This window comes from Cavia porcellus, unplaced genomic scaffold (assembly GCF_034190915.1).
Source record: "Cavia porcellus strain 051 isolate PalLab524CR breed Dunkin Hartley unplaced genomic scaffold, mCavPor4.1 scaffold_26, whole genome shotgun sequence".
In the NCBI taxonomy this organism is placed as follows: Eukaryota; Metazoa; Chordata; class Mammalia; order Rodentia; family Caviidae; genus Cavia; species Cavia porcellus.
Window position 1 is genome coordinate 3,608,389 of NW_026947509.1, and position 16,159 is coordinate 3,624,547.

General features: G+C 37.8%; 1 protein-coding gene across 1 annotated transcript in view; it reads right to left on the reverse strand.

Moving 5' to 3' along the window:
- The window catches only part of Dnah14 (dynein axonemal heavy chain 14), a 345,721-nt gene that overhangs the window by 112,686 nt on the left and 216,876 nt on the right, over window positions 1–16,159 (reverse strand). Inside the window, exons 52-53 of the mRNA XM_063237535.1 lie at window positions 3,072–3,239; window positions 2,369–2,461 (exon numbers count right to left, since the gene is read on the reverse strand). Of these exons, the coding sequence (XP_063093605.1) occupies window positions 2,369–2,461; window positions 3,072–3,239 (261 nt within the window). The remainder of the gene's footprint in view (window positions 1–2,368; window positions 2,462–3,071; window positions 3,240–16,159) is intronic.

Sequence of the window (16,159 nt, forward strand, 5' to 3'; positions counted from 1 at the left end):
TTTGCTAGACACTGGAGCTGACGTTTCTGTTTTTTCTCACTCATTTATCTTTTTCACCTGTTCATACCTTTTGGGGCATCAGAGGCCCTTCCCACAATGTGTTTCACAGTGACACTCCTGTTACTTGTACTCACAATGGACAAAAGAAGACCTCCATTCACTGAAATATTATGGACATTCCTTTTGTGATATGGAGCCATGATGTTCTTTCTAGCTCCATGCTTACGTGGAAACAAATTTACCCTAAGGGCTTCCACTGCCCCTCATGACCTACCTCTCAAATGGAAAACTGACATCAGTTTGGGTCAAACAATGGCCCTTACCTAAACATAAATTGTCAGCAGTGGAGGCTTTAATTCAACAATTGGCTGTAGGTCAGATTGAGCCCATTACTTGCTCCTGGAATACACCCATCTTCACTATCCAAAAAAAAAAAAAAAAAAAAAAAAATCAAGTAAATGGACCTTTTTACATGATCTCTGGGGAATCAGTAAATGTATAGTCCCTATGCGCTCTTCGCAATGTGGTCTTCCTGATCCTAACCTTGTTCCTGAGATACTGAGCTGCATTTGCTTTTCTCACAGCGTCTTTCAGGCTTAGATCAGCTCCACCTGCTGGAGTTTGGTCCAGCGTGGTGATGTGAGAGGTGCTGGGGCCTCTAAGGCTGGGACCCGAGGGAGGTGCATGGTCATTGTTCCAATGTATCTAATCCCTATACAAAATGTTCATACCTAAAATACCGGCTTCTAACATGGTAAGAAAAGCTAAAGAAAAAGGGGGAGATGTGGAGAGGCCACACTGGCTCCATTTTGTGCCAGACACATGTGGTTGACAGTATCTTGGTAGAAGGCACAGGCCTTGAAACATCTCCCTCCCCACAAGGTAAAAACATGAGGTCCCATAAGGACAAGAAGCAAACGTGCTATTATAATCTAAGCATGTGCAATACAAGTTTCTTTGTTCTTTATCTCAATAGAAGCTGCTTGTTTATGCTGCTCGGGGGCAGCCATTTTGCTGAGCCTTGGTGTGTGTGTCCCTTTATTTTCCCTTTGCCTGCAGAACCCCTATGGGGTTTGCTAAGGTTTTGCTCTGAACTGGTACAATCACACTCCTGAGATACTGAGCTGCATTTGCTTTTCTCACAGCGTCTTTCAGGCTTAGATCAGCTCCACCTGCTGGAGTTTGGTCCAGCGTGGTGATGTGAGAGGTGCTGGGGCCTCTAAGGCTGGGACCCGAGGGAGGTGCATGGTCTTCAAGGAGGCCTAGTGCTTTCTTCGCTAGCACACCCTCTGGCTGTCTCACAGGAGGCCCTGCACAGCGGACTGCTGAGCTGCTGTGGGAGAACCTGCACTTCCCTGAACCATTCCTGCACCCTTGGCTCACACATATGTGCCATGTGTACCTGGGCATTTCCCTTTACGCTGCTTCTTTACCATATTTTGGTACTGGGGATGGAACCTAGGGCCTTCACACTTAAAAAGAATAAAATGCAATAAGTCGTACTTTAGATTCACAGATACAAAATGGTGGAAAGTGAAAGAATGGAGAAAGATAACTCATGCATACAGTTGTTGGACACCATTTACAGATGGGAATGGTAGTAAAAGAATATTTTTGGTGATGGAAAGACTTGCTTTGTGGTTTTTCTATTGATTCTATTTTCTAATTTTTAATTCATTTTTTTTTCTACCAGGGATCAAACTTATGACCATGCGCTTGCCAGGAAGGTGCTTGTGCTGCTGAGCTATATCCCCAGCAATTCCTTTTAATCAAACTTATTGTACATGTCTGTTTAAATAAAGAAACAATAAATAATGCTCTAGCTTTTCTACATGAAAGAAAAGTTCTTTTGGGAAGAAAACACAAATAACTAGTTATAAATAAAGTAGAAAATAAAGAATAGGCAAAAATAGTAATGTAACAAATAGTTATAAATAATAATCTTTATGTAATTAGCTAAGTATTATGGAGCTCATTTAGCTTCCCAAAAACTTTTATCTATTTAAAGTACTTGGAAATTTTGCAAGGATCTCGCTTCCACTTATTCTCATGACAAGCACATTTTGTTCAAGTTAGTGTCCTATTTTGAGGCCAGGATCCACCTGCCAGGATCATATTCAGGCAAGCATGCGCTAGAGGTGGTGCTGGAGACATCAAGTATATTTACATCAAGCATCCAAAAACAAGTAACAGTTTTATGTGCTAGCTAATTTCTTATACAAACTAGTGAGGACAAAGATCTGTCCTAGGATTTAAGTATTGTGATTTTTCATAAACTACAGGTGAATAAAATGGTAAAGTAGATTTTATTAAAATTTCCTAGTTTTTATTTTACAAACAAAAACTTCTGAAAAATTCAGATTCCTACCAGTAACATGTGACCTCTTGACTGCCGAAGGACTCTCGTCGCTCTTGTGATGTGTTCTATGGCTTCCTTGAAGAACACCATGGGATGAGAGATCTAGCAGAGGAAAGGTGACAAACGGTAGGGATAAGCAAAACTCGATGTGCGTTATGGGTTTATACAGAAAGTGCAGGATAAGAACGTCAGTCCTTGGTGCCTGAGATTTCAGCCAACAGCTAGTTTAACTGCATCTTAGAAAGGATGCTTCTGGCACATCTGCAGAGTGGCACTAGGCATTCATTGGTGAAGGACAGTGAAGAAAGAGGGAAGCTGGCTTGTGGCACTGCAGCCTGTTGGCTTCCTTGTCTCAAAATGTCTCTACCCAGGACACAGGGGTAGACAGTGGGAGATCACTGTTCCTCTGCAACAGGCCATGGCACATTCTGTTGCATTTCTTAACCACTAGCTCTAAACATTCAACTTCCTGTAGCCTCAGCTGCATGCTATATCTTTAAGATTAATCAAAAAAAAAAAGAGACAAAATGAGGTAAAATAATGTAAAACTGTATTTCTAAGGGTCTTCCTCGAAATTTGAGGGAACACTGCCATTTCTTTCCTCCCCATCCCACACTTAGGTACACCTCAACATATTGGAGACATGTATGTTGTTATGTGTATATGTACATAGGTTGCACTCCTCAGATTTTTATAGGTTATATTTCTTTACCTCCAAAGACTTTGATCCCAGCTTCATTTGGAATTCATTCAGCACAGCAGCAAGTTTATTGTAGTCATTGGTGATCTGATAGATTTTTTTTCTGAGAGGCTTGTTTATATCCAGGAAGTCCACAAACACAGTTGTGTCATCCATGAGGTTTTGCTGTGTCCACTGAATCTATTGAAAGATAAGAATATAACTTAATAGGCCCATACTCCTCATTGAAATCAATGCTTTGACTACGCTTCTCATTAAGATCAACATACATGAGTCAGAGAACCTCCTGCCCAGAGGAGCTGGGACTCAGGGATTCTTTGTGTTTTCAAGCTGTTGCAGAAAACAGACCAAAGATGAGAAGAAATGGCACTGCAGGGGCTGAGGAGGCAGTTTATTACATCAGTGGGCTTCTGACTAGGATCTCTCCTAAGGAGCCAGAGCTGCTCCAGTGGTGTTTTGAGGCCTTTAAAAGGAAACTGAGTGAGGAGGTACATAGGCAGATTTGGCACTTATGATTGGAGGACTGGGTGCATCATGGGATGCTGAAGGAGTTTAAACATTTCAGGTTACATGTAAGGCTATCAATTATACAAAACATGGACTATACAAAGGAATGCATGTACTATTAGATTTTAAGTCACATTGTAAGGCCATCAGTTACCCAAGGGCAGCAAAGATGAATTTACACAAAGGAAGAAGTGTTCTGTTATCCAGCCTGACTGACATGTCCATTTGGTCTTGGCAGGCATCCTAAGCAGGATTTTATTTAAAATTTTTAAGTTCCCTTTCATTGCTATGAATATCTTTTGGTAATGAAGCCTGTGGGCCTCCTCCCAGAAAAACAGTTTAGAGCGCAATCATACCAAAATGTAGTTTTGTCTAAGAACTTTGAGAACTAATGAACTCCAGTTTGTGGGAGATACATGTAGAAGTTGCAGATACCTTGCAGTCCTATCAATAATCTGGGGGAAGAACCTTTCCTCAGTCAATTGTTAGCCACCACCTCACATCTGCAGTCTGTGTGATTCCGCCTCAAAACAAGAAAGGCAAACCCTCTGTCCTGCAGGTGCCTCACAACAGTGCACTGTCTGCTGCTGCTGGGTCCTTGTGTCTGGCCCACAAATGCTGTGTGTATTGTCAGCACTTGCTGCTCTGAGGCCTGCACAGAACACTCCTGGTGAGCAGTGGGAAGATGCTGGTTCAGCAATAGCTAGATGATAGCTAAGGGGCTTTAGGGTACAATGGCTAGGGACTATCAGGCATCAGGTGTCCCAGGCAAAACCATGAACAAGCTGTTAACTCTTCTCTGTTTCATCTGCCAAATCAGGTAATAGGCCCACATCAGAGCCTTATGTGTGAAGATGACCATGAGGAAGGGCATGCAAAGTGTTTAAAACATTGCCTGGCATATTGTAGTACTAGAATTATGTGTATCTACATTGTGGGGATCAGCAGAAGCTGGAGATAGACTGCACATATAGGGTTAAAGCAAGGTCAGCCCTGAGAACATGGAGAACATCATGGGAATCAAGTAAACAAGCTATTGCAGATCAGAGAACATGAAGTGCTCAGGGGAGCCATACAAAGTGGTAACACAGAGGGGCTGAAATTGACATCAACCTGGCCCTTGGATAAATAACAAGTTCTTCAGTGGTTGAGTGGTTCCTTTCCTCTCACCAGGAGAAAGGGCTCCACCTGATCCCAGGTTTTTGTCTTCTTTTTATTTCTTAAGCTTCTTGCCGCCCTTCATGGTCGTCACCCTAGGAAGTTTGAATACTTTGGATTTCTCATATAAAATAAGTTGTGTGATGTTTTAGCCATGTGTCTGATTTATTCCACTTAACATTAGGATCTCAAGGTGCACCTATTTTCCTACCAGTAACTTTATCCTTCATGGCACAGTAGTACTCCATATTCCATAAATACTACATTTTTTTTTTCATGTATTCATTTGCCATTTGTATTTCTTCATCTGAGAACTGTGTATTCATCTCATATGCCCATTTTTAGATTGGGTCTTTTAATTTCAGGGGTCTTTGTAATTCTTTATATGTTTTAGACAGAAGACTTTTGTCTGAGGGGGAGTTCACTAAGATTTTTTTCCCAGTTTGTGGGTTTTATTTTCACTGTACTGGAGATTTCTTTTGACATGTAGAAACTTTTTAATAAGAGGTGATCCCGGTTATTGATTCTGGGAAGTATTTTCTGTATGGTTTGATTCCTGTTCAAGATTTTTTTACCTAAATTGTCTTCCAACAGATTTAGTGTCTCTGTTTTAATATTCAGATCTTTGATCCATTTAGATTTTAGTTTAGTACATGGTGATAGGCATGGGTCTAGTTTTAATTTTTGGCATATGAAGAGCCAGTTTTTCCAGCACCATTTATTAAAAAGACTGTCATTATTCCAGTGTTTGGCCCCTTTATCAAAGATAAGGTGGTGGTTGGGACTCTTGCACCCGCTGGGTGCAGAGTAAGGGCTGGGCGGATCTGGGGCGCCTGCATCCGCCTCCTGGTGTGTCAGGAGGACTGTGGATTTCTCAGCAAGCAGGCGAGCATCACCAGTTCCAGAGGCCCCGCAGCCTGCGGTAAGTGCCCAGTGCACTCTGCCCCAAGCCCAGACTGTTCGGGACTCTCCAGGCTTCCGGGTGCAGTGAAGTGGCTAAGTGGGTCTGAGGCGCCTACATCGGCCTCCCCATTCTGGCTGTGCTCGGAGAACTGTGGAGTTTCCAGTAAGCAGGCGGGCGCACACTATCCCCAGAGCCAAGCCTATTTGGGACTTTTGCACTGTCTGGATGCGGAGTAAGGGCTGGGCGGATCTGGGGCACTTGCATCTGCCTCCCCGTGTGTCTGGAGGACTGTGGATTTCTCAGCAAGCAGGCGAGCATCACCAGTTCCAGAGGCCCCGCAGCCTGCAATAAGTGCCCAGGGCACTCTGCCCCAAGCCCAGACTGTTCAGGACCCTCCAAGCTTCCGGGTGCAGTGAAGTGGCTAAGTGGGCCCCAGGCACCTACATCCACCTCCCCATTCCGGCTGTGCTCGAAGAACTGTGGAGTTTCAAGCAAGCAGGCGGGTACACAGTGTCCTTGGAGCCCAGCTTATCTGGAACTACGGAGTTCTAAACAGGCAGAAGACAGCCACTGGTTTCAGAGGCCCAGCAGCCTGGGGGAACTGGGTGCCAGAGACCCAGGAGCTGCGAACATAGAAGTGAATTTCCAACAGACTCTGAGGAAGCTTTCAAATAACACTTGAAACACAGAAATATAGGAAAATGACAAAACAAAAGACCAAATTACAACCTCAAACCTCCAGCCCATCTCAAGAAACCCTAGGAATGCTATATACATAAGAAAATATATGCCATACACCTCAAATATTGGACATAATAGCTACTTGAAATAAACAAGCAACTCCACGAAGCTTTAAAGGAATTCAAACTCAAAATACTCAAAATCTCCCAGGTAAAAGAAGAAATGAAAAAAGAAATGAAAGAGATTCTGAATATAAGTAAAGAAAGCACACTTTAAAAATTGGAGGAACTAAACAAAAAGATAGAATCCCTAGATGAGAAATATAAGAAACAAACAATACATAAAGCACATGCATAGAGACATACAGGAAATAAAAAACTCCACTGAAAGCTGTAAAAACCGCCTTAATGAAAGTGAAGATAGAATTTCAGACCTTGAAGACAGGATTGGAGCTAGTGGACAGGAAAGGAAAGATCTTTTAAAAATAACAAGGACTCAGGAAATAATTCAACAACTGAAAGATGATGCAAAGAAAAACAACATAAGATTGATAGGGATTAATGAAAAAGAAGGGGACAACATAAAGGATGTCAAGAAGATATTTAGAGAAGTAATAGCTGAAAATTTCCCAAGCATGAGATCAGAAACTGATATCAGTGAAGCCTACAGAACTCCAAATAGTCATAACCAAAATAAACTACACCCAGATATATAATAATCACCACCCCAGAAATCCAACACAAGAATAGATTATTAAAAGCTGTCAGAGAAAAAAGGCAGATCACTTATAAAGGAAAACCTATCAGAATCACAGCAGACTTCTCAGCACAAAAAATAAAGTCAAGAAGAGCATGGAGTGAAATATTCCAGATCCTAAAGCAAAATGATTTCCAACATAGACTGGTGTACCCTGCAAAACTATCATTCAAAATCGATGGTGAAATACAATACTTCCATGACAAAGAACAGCTGAAGAACTTCATGAACACCAAGCGAACCCTGCAAAAAATATTGAGAGACAGTTTAGATACACAAAGGAAAAAACCACTAAGCAAAGCAGATAAATAAACAGAACAGAAAGATAAAGATGCAACAGAGATAACATGTCAACAATAAACCAGCATATAACAGTTATAACCATTAATGTAAATGGTCTCAATGCACCAATCAAAAGAAACAGACCAGCAGAATGGATCAAGAAACAAAATCCAACCATATGCTATTTACAGGAAAACCATCTAACCCAGAAGGATACTCACAGACTGAAAGCCAAAGGATGGAAAACAATACTTCATGCAACACTAATCCAAAAAAAAGCAGGAGTAGCCATTCTGTTTGCAGACAACGTGAACTTTAAACCAACAATGATCATAAAGGACAAAGAAGGTCACTACATACTCGTTAGGGGAAAACTCCAAGAGGAAGAGATAACTATCTTAAATATATATGCACCAAACTCCAGAGCACCCAGTTATATAAAACAACTATTAACAGAAATGAAAACTCAAATTATCAGTAACACAATTGTAATAGGAGACCTTAACACGCCATTGACACCAAGGGACAGATCAACCAGACAGAAAATGAGCAAAGAAATAACAGAACTGAATCACACCTGTAAACAAATGGACTTGATAGACATATACAGAATGTTCCACCCAACAACATCAGAATACACATTCTTCTCAGCAGTACATGGGTCATTCTCTAAAATAGACCATATATTAGCTCAGAGAACATATTTAAACAAATGCAAAAGAGTTGAAATCATCCCTTGCATGTTATCAGATCATAGCTCTTTGAAATTAGAAATTAATGATAAAAGATACTGTAAAAATCCCACAAACACATGGAAACTGAATAACACACTATTGAGTAATCAGTGGGTCACAGAGGAAATTAAAGAAGAGATTAAACAATATCTACAAACAAATGAAAATACAGACACAACTTACCGGAATCTGTGGGATGCAATGAAAGCCATCCTCAGAGGAAAATTTATTGCACCGAGTTCCCACATCAGGAAAACAGAACGAATACAAATAAATAACCTGATAATACACCTCAAACAGCTAGAAAAAGAAGAGCAAGTCAAGCCCAAAGCCAAAAGAAGGGAGGAAATTATAAAAATCAGAGCGGAAATCAACGCAATAAAGACTAAGAAAACAATCCAAAGAATTAAAGAATCAAAGAGTTGGTTCTTTGAAAGAATAAATAAAATCGATAAGCCCTTGGCCAACCTTATTTAAAAAAGGGAAGAAAAAGCTCAAATTCATGCAATAAGAAATGAAAAAGGTGAAATCACTACAGAATGTACAGAAATACAGAAGATCATCAACACCTATTTCGAAAACCTCTACTCTCAAAGGTTTGATAACACAGAAGAAATAGACAGATTTCTAGAAACATATGAAGTACCAAAGCTAGATCAAGAGGATGTAAAACTGCTGAATAACCCAATCTCTATTAATGAAATTGAAAATGTAATTAAGTCCCTGCCTACAAAGAAGAGCCCAGGCCCAGATGGATTCACTGCAGAATTCTACAAGAAATACAAAGAAGACCTAATGCCGACACTCCTCAAACTATTCAATGAAATTGAAAGAGAAGCAATCATTCCTAAGTCATTCCTGGAAGCAAATATTACTCTAATACCAAAACCTGAGAAAGACCCAACTAAAAAAGAGAACTATAGACCGATCTCCCTAATGAACACAGATGCAAAAATCCTCAATAAAATATTGAGGAAATAGGATGCAAATAGGATGCAGCAAATCATCAAGAAGATTATACACCATGACCAAGTGGGATTCATCCCAGGAATGCAAAGATAGTTCAACACATATAAATCAATAAACGTAATACACCATATCAATAAAGCCAAAAGTAAGAATCACATGATCATTTCTATAGATGCAGAACAAGACTTCGATAAAGTCCAACATTCATTCATGATAAGAACTTTACAGAAAATTGGAATAAATGGTCTTTACCTCAATATAATAAAGGCCATATATGACAAACCAACAGCCAGCATCATACTAAATGGCCAAAACCTGAAAGCCTTTACTTTAAAATCAGGCACAAGACAAGGATGTCCTTTATCACCATTCCTATTTAACACAGTACTGGAAGTACTAGCCAGAGCAATTAGACAAGAGAGAGAAATAAAAGGGGTGAAGATAGGAAAAGAAGAAGTTAAATTATCATTGTTTGCAGATGACATGATACTCTGCACAGAAGACCCCCTACACTCCATTGAAAGCTCTTAGATATAATAAATAAATTCAGTAATGTAGCTGCATACAAAATCAATACTCAGAAATCAATGGCATTCCTATACACTAACAACAAAATCACAGAGAGGGAAATAAGAGAAACCATACTCTTCACACTAATAAGTAAAAAAATGAAATATTTAGGACTTACTCTTATGAAAGAAGTGAAAGACCTATACAGGGAAAATTATAATACACTGAAAAAAGAAATTGAAGATGATCTCAGAAAATGGAAAGACATCCCTTGCTCATGGATAGGAAGAACAAACATTGTGAAAATGGCCATTCTCCCAAAGTGTTATACAGATTCAATGCAATCCCAATGAAAATACCATCAACACATCTTATAAATCTAGAGAAATTACTCCTACAATTCATCTGGAACCAGAAGAGACCTAGAATAGCAAAGGCAATTCTAAGCAGCAAAGGCAAGGCACGAGGCATCACAGTCCCTGACTTGAAGTTATACTACAAAGCAACAGTAGTAAAGTCAACATGGTATTGGAATCAAAACAGAGCCGAAGATCAATGGAATAGATTAGAAGATACAACCACAACTACAAACACACTCAACCACCTTATCTTTGATAAAGGAGCCAAGCAGGTTCACTGGAAGAATGACAGTCTCTTTAATAAATGGTGCTGGAAAAACTGGTTCTCCATTTGCCGAAAACTAAAGCTAGACCCATGCCTATCACCATGTACTAAATTAAAATCTAAATGGATCAAAGATCTGAATACTAAAACAGAAACACTAAATCTATTGGAAGACAAATTGGGTAGAAACCTTGAAGACATAGGGGTAGGTAGAGAATTCATGAACAGGACTCAAACCGCACGGGAAATACTTCCCAGAATCAATAACTGGGACCACCTCTTATTAAAAAGTTTCTGCATGTCAAAAGAAATCTCCAGCATAGTGAAAAGAAAACCCACCAACTGGAAAAAGATCTTAGTGAACTACCCCTCAGACAGGGACTTTTGTCTAAAACACATAAAGAATTAAAAAAACTCAGACCCCCAAAATTCAAAGATCCAATCCAAAAATGGGCATCTGAGATGAATATGCACTTCTCAGATGAAGAAATACAAATGGCAAATAAATACATGAAAAAATGTTCATCATCATTAATTGTTAGAGAAATGCAAATTAAAACCACACTGAGATTCCATCTCACTCCTGAAAGAATGGCCAGAATCAAGAAAACCAACAACAACAAATGCTGGAGAGGCTGTGGGGAAAAAGGAACTCTCCTGCACTGTTGGTGGGAGTGCAGACTGGTACAACCTTTGTGGAGGTCAGTTTGGAGATTTCTCAAAAACCTGGGATTGGAAGTCCCATTTATTCTAGCTATAACATTTCTAGGCATATTCTCAGAAGAACGGAAAGCATTATACCACAGTGATATATGTGCACCTATGTTTATAGCAGCACAATTTGTACTTGCTTGATCTTGGAAACAACCCAAATGTCCATCAACTGAGGAATGGATAAAAAAGTTGTGGTATTTCTCTACAATGGAGTATTACTCGGCTATAAAGAAGGATCACATTGATATGTTTATCAATAAATGGGCACAGCTTGAGACCATAATCATAAGTGAAATAAATCAATCTCGCATGTGTGAATACCGAATAGTTTCCCTAATGTAAGTAATGATTCCCCATTATGTGGCCTTGAAGCCTTATAAAGTTTTCACTTATTAATTGGAATGGTTTTATTCTGAGCTGCTTGATATTATTGCCTGTGATGAAATGAAGAGCTATTGTGAAGAAAATAAGTCATCATAATAGCTAGTGCTGATTTACTATCATCTTGTTTTGAAGCCCCACCAAACTATGGCTCTTCTGTCTCCATTGGTTCTATCATGATGTATTTTGCTGGATTTTATTATATGTGACAGTATAAACAAAAATTGTTATAGGCAAAGAGATAATATAGAAACCATTGTTCGTTTTCTGTTAGCTGGTTCTAAATACCCTAAAATGCTTTCATCCACTTGAATGGTTTTACACTGACTTGATATGTTTGAAGCTATAGTATATGAAGTTATATTCAAATATTTCAAGGAAAAAGACACTATGGTAACTACTATTAAGTCGGGTTATTCGGTGGTGAAGCACTAGGTTGTTGAAACTGTCATGCTTTGACCTGTATTGTTATGTTGTTATGTCCTCTTTTATCTCAGTCTCTTCCTTATCCATTAAAAAAATTTAGTTATTTTTTATGATTTTTTTAATTAAGGGGAAAAATAAAAAAAATTAGCAGGATATATTATAGTAACTTTTTAAATTTCCTATTAACTTGATTTGAAGTCCTGTAATACTCCCACAATCTTGTTTTGACTGATTAGACTCTATTCCGTTCTGTATGATAGTATCAAGTTTGAGGGTATAGGCAACTACTTTGAAGGCAGTAAGATTCACTACGATGCTCATTCTGGTTTGACCATTATCTTCTTTGGAAGCCCTGTAATGTTTACAATGTTTAGGTTTTATTGGTCTTGTTCTCTACTGTTTTGTTCAACTTTATAATACCTAATGAGATAGAGAATTCTTTTTAAGGAAGCAAAAGGCATTATGGTAACCACTGTTGATAACCTTGTACTTTGTTTATACATCATGTGCTATGTCTATCCTTGGTTTTGACTGACAGCTTTGTTTTGCCATATTTGACTTTATTCTCTTCCAAAAAAAAGTAATAAGAACTAAGGAGTAATAAAACCCAAAATGTGTAAATTTTGTTGTAAAAAAGAAAGGAAAAAAAGTGCTCTAAAGAATACAACTGCAAGTGTGTTTAGGGGCGTTAAATAGATGACCATATTAATGTTTTTGGTTGGATCATTGAACACAACTGTTTGCAGTCTCATTGTTTGAATGTCCACTTTGTATGCTTTGATACTGTGACTTGAGCAACTGTCTCTAAGATGATAATATGTAATCTATTAACTGGTGATTTCTGTTCTTTTTTTATGTAGTTCTGTATTACTTGTACTCTTACACCGCTTTGTTTTTTTTTTCCTTTTAAATAAAATTTTAAAAAAGAAAGCAAAGATAAGGTTGTTAAGTGTGTTTGTAGTTGTGGTTGTATCTTCTAATCTATTCCATTGATCTTCAGATCTGTTTTTATTCCAGTACCATGTTGATTTTATTACAGTAACTTTATAGTATAATTTCAAGGCAGGGATTGTGATGCCTGCTGCCTTGCCTTTGCTGCTTAGAATTTGCCTTGCTATTCTAGGTCTCTTCTGGTTCCAGATGAATTTTAGGAGTGATTTCTCTAGATCTAGGAGGTATGTTGAATGTATTTTCTTTGGGATTGCATTGAGTGTGGATAACAGTTTTGGGAGAATGGCCATTTTCACAATATTTATTCTTTCTATCCATGAACAAGGGATGTCTTTCCATTTTCTGAGGTCCTCTTTGATTTCTTTGTTCAGGGCATTACAATTTTCCCTGTATGGATCTTTTACTTCTTTCATGAGATTAATTCCTAGGTATTTCATTTTTTTGGATGCTAATGTGAGGGATATGGCGTCTCTTATTTCTCTCTTAGTGATTTTGTTGTTAGTGTATAGGAATGCTATGGATTTTTGAGTACTGACTTTGTATCCTGCTACATTGCTGAATTTATTATTTCTAGGAGTCTTTCAATGGAGTTTTGGGGCTCTTCTATGTAGAGAATCATGTCATCCACAAATAATAATTTAACTTCCTCTTTTCCTATATTTACTCCCCTTTATTTCTCTCTTGTCTAATTGCTCTGCCTAGCATTTCCAGTACTATGTTGAATGGGAGCAGAATAAGGAACATCCTTGTCTTGTACTTGATTTTAATTTAAAGTCCTTCAGTTTTAGGCCATGTAATATGATGTTGGCTGTTGGTTTGTCACAGGTGGCCTTTATCATATTGAGATAAGGACCATCTATTCCAATTTTCTGTAAGGTCTTATCATGAATGAATGTTGGACCTTATCAAAAGCTTTTTCTGCATCTATAGAAATGATCATGTGATTCCTATTTTTGACTCTCTTGATATGGTGGACTACATTTATTGATTTACATATGTTGAACCATCCCTGCATGCCTGGATGAATCCCACTTGGTCATGGTGTATAATCTTCTTGATGATTTGCTGCATCCTGTTTGCCAATATTTTACTGAGAATTTTGCATCTGTGTTCATTAGGGATATTGGCCTATAATTTTCTCTTTTAGTTGGGTCTTTCTCAGGTATTGGTACTGGATTAATATTTGCTTCCAGGAATGACTTAAGAAGAATTGCTTCTTTTTCGATTTCATTGAAGAGTTTGAGGAGTGTCAGTATTAAGTTTTCTTTGTATTTCTTGTAGAATTCTGCAGTGAATTCATCTGGGCCTGGGCTCTTCTTTGTAAGTAAGGACTTAATTACATTTTCAATTTCATTAATAGAAATTGGGTTATTCAGCAGTTTTATATCCTCTTGACCGAAGTTTGGTACTTCATATGTTTCTAGGAACCTGTCCATTTATTCTGTGCTATTGAAACTATGAGAGTAGAGGTTTTTGAAATAGGTTTGACGATCTTCTGTATTTCTATAGAGTCTGTAGTGATTTCACCTTTTTCATTCCTTATTGCATGAATTTGAGCTTTTTCTTTCCTTTTTTTAATAATAAGTTTGGCTAGGGGCTTATCAATTTTATTTATTCTTTCAAAGAATGAACTCTTTGATTCATTGATTCTTTGGATTGTTTTCTTAGTCTCTATTGCATTAATGTCTGCTCTGATTTTTATAATTTCCTCCTTTCTTTTGGCTTTGGGCTTGACTTGCTATCCTTTTTCTAGATGTTGGAAGTGTAGCATCAGGTTATTTATTTGTATTTGTTCTGTTTTACTTATGTGGAAACTCAGTGCAATAAATTTTCCTCTGAGGACAACTTTCATTGCATCCCACAGATTCCAGTAAGTTGTATTTGTATTTTTGTTTGGTTGTAGGTATTGTTTAATTTCTTTGTTAATTTCTCCCATGATCCACTGATTGTTCAACAGTGTAGTATTCAATTTCCATGTGTTTATGAGGTTTTTGCAGTTTCTTTTATCATTAATTTCTAGTTTCATGATGCTATGATCTCATAACATGAATGGGATAATTTCAACTCTTTTGCATTTATTTCAATATGTTCTGTGGGCTAGTATATGGTCTATTTTAGAGAATGTCCCGTGTACTGCTGAGAAGAATGTATAGTCTGATGTTGATGGATGGAACAGTCTGTATGTCTATGAAGTCCTTTTGTTCACAGGTGTGATTCAGTTCTGTTATGTTTTTGCTGATTTTCTGTCTGGTTAATCTGTCCCTTGGTGCCAATGGTGTGTTAAGGTCTCCTGTTATAATTGTGTTATTGCTAACTTTGTTTTTCATTTCTATTAATACTTGTTTTATATAACATGGTGCTCTGGAATTTGGTGCATATATATTTAAGATTATTATCTCTTCCTCTTAAAGTTTTCCCCTTAACAGTATGTAGTGACCTTCTTTATGTCTTAGGGATCGTTCTTGGTTTGAAGTTCACATTGTCTGAAAACAGAGTATTTACCCCAACTTTTTTTTCAGTCCTGTTGCATGAAGTACTGTTTTCCATCCTTTGACTTCAGTCTGTGAGTTTCCTTTTGGGTTAGATGGGTTTCTTATAGACAGCATATGGTTGGATGCTGTTTCTTGATCCATTCTGCCAGTCTGTTTAATTGGTGAATTGAGACTATTTACATTAATGGTTATAACTATTATATATTGGCTTTTTGTTGACATGTTATCTTTCTGCTGTTGCATCTTTAAATTTCCATTCTGTTTGCCTTGCTCAGTGGATTTTTCCTATGTGTATCTAAACTGTCTTTCAGTATTGTTTGCAGAGTTGGCGTGGTGATCATTAAGTTGTTTAGCTGTTCTTTGTCATGGAAGTATCTTATTTCCCCATCCATTTTGAGGGACAGTTTTGCAGGGTACATCAGTCTAGGTTGGATATCATTTTCCTTTCAGATCTGAAATACTTCACTCCATGGTCTTCTTGACTTCATTATTTTGAGAAGTCTGCTGTGATTCTGATTTATTTTCCTTTATAGTTAAATCTGTCTTTTGTTTCTGACAGCTTTTAATATTCTGTTCTTATGTTCGATTTCTGGGAAGGGGATTATTATATGTCTTGGTGTAGTTTTATTTTGGTTATGGTTATTTGGCATTCTATATGCTTCACTAATCTTTATGTCAGTTTACATTCTCATGTTTGGGAAATTTTCAGCTATTATTTCTGTAAATATCCTCAATATCATTTGTGTTATTCCCTTCTTTTCCATTTACCCCCATCAATCTTATGTTGTTTTTCTTTGTATCATCTTGCAGCTGTTGAATTATTATTTCCTGAGTCTTTATTATTTTTAAAAGATATTTTCTTTCCTGTTCACTAGCTGCAATCTTGTCGAGGTCTGAAATTCTATCTTCACTTTCGTTGAGGCAGTTTTGACAACTTTTAATGGAATTTTTGATTTCCTGTATATCTCTTTGAATCTGCTTCATATATTCTGTTTGTTTCTTATATTGTTC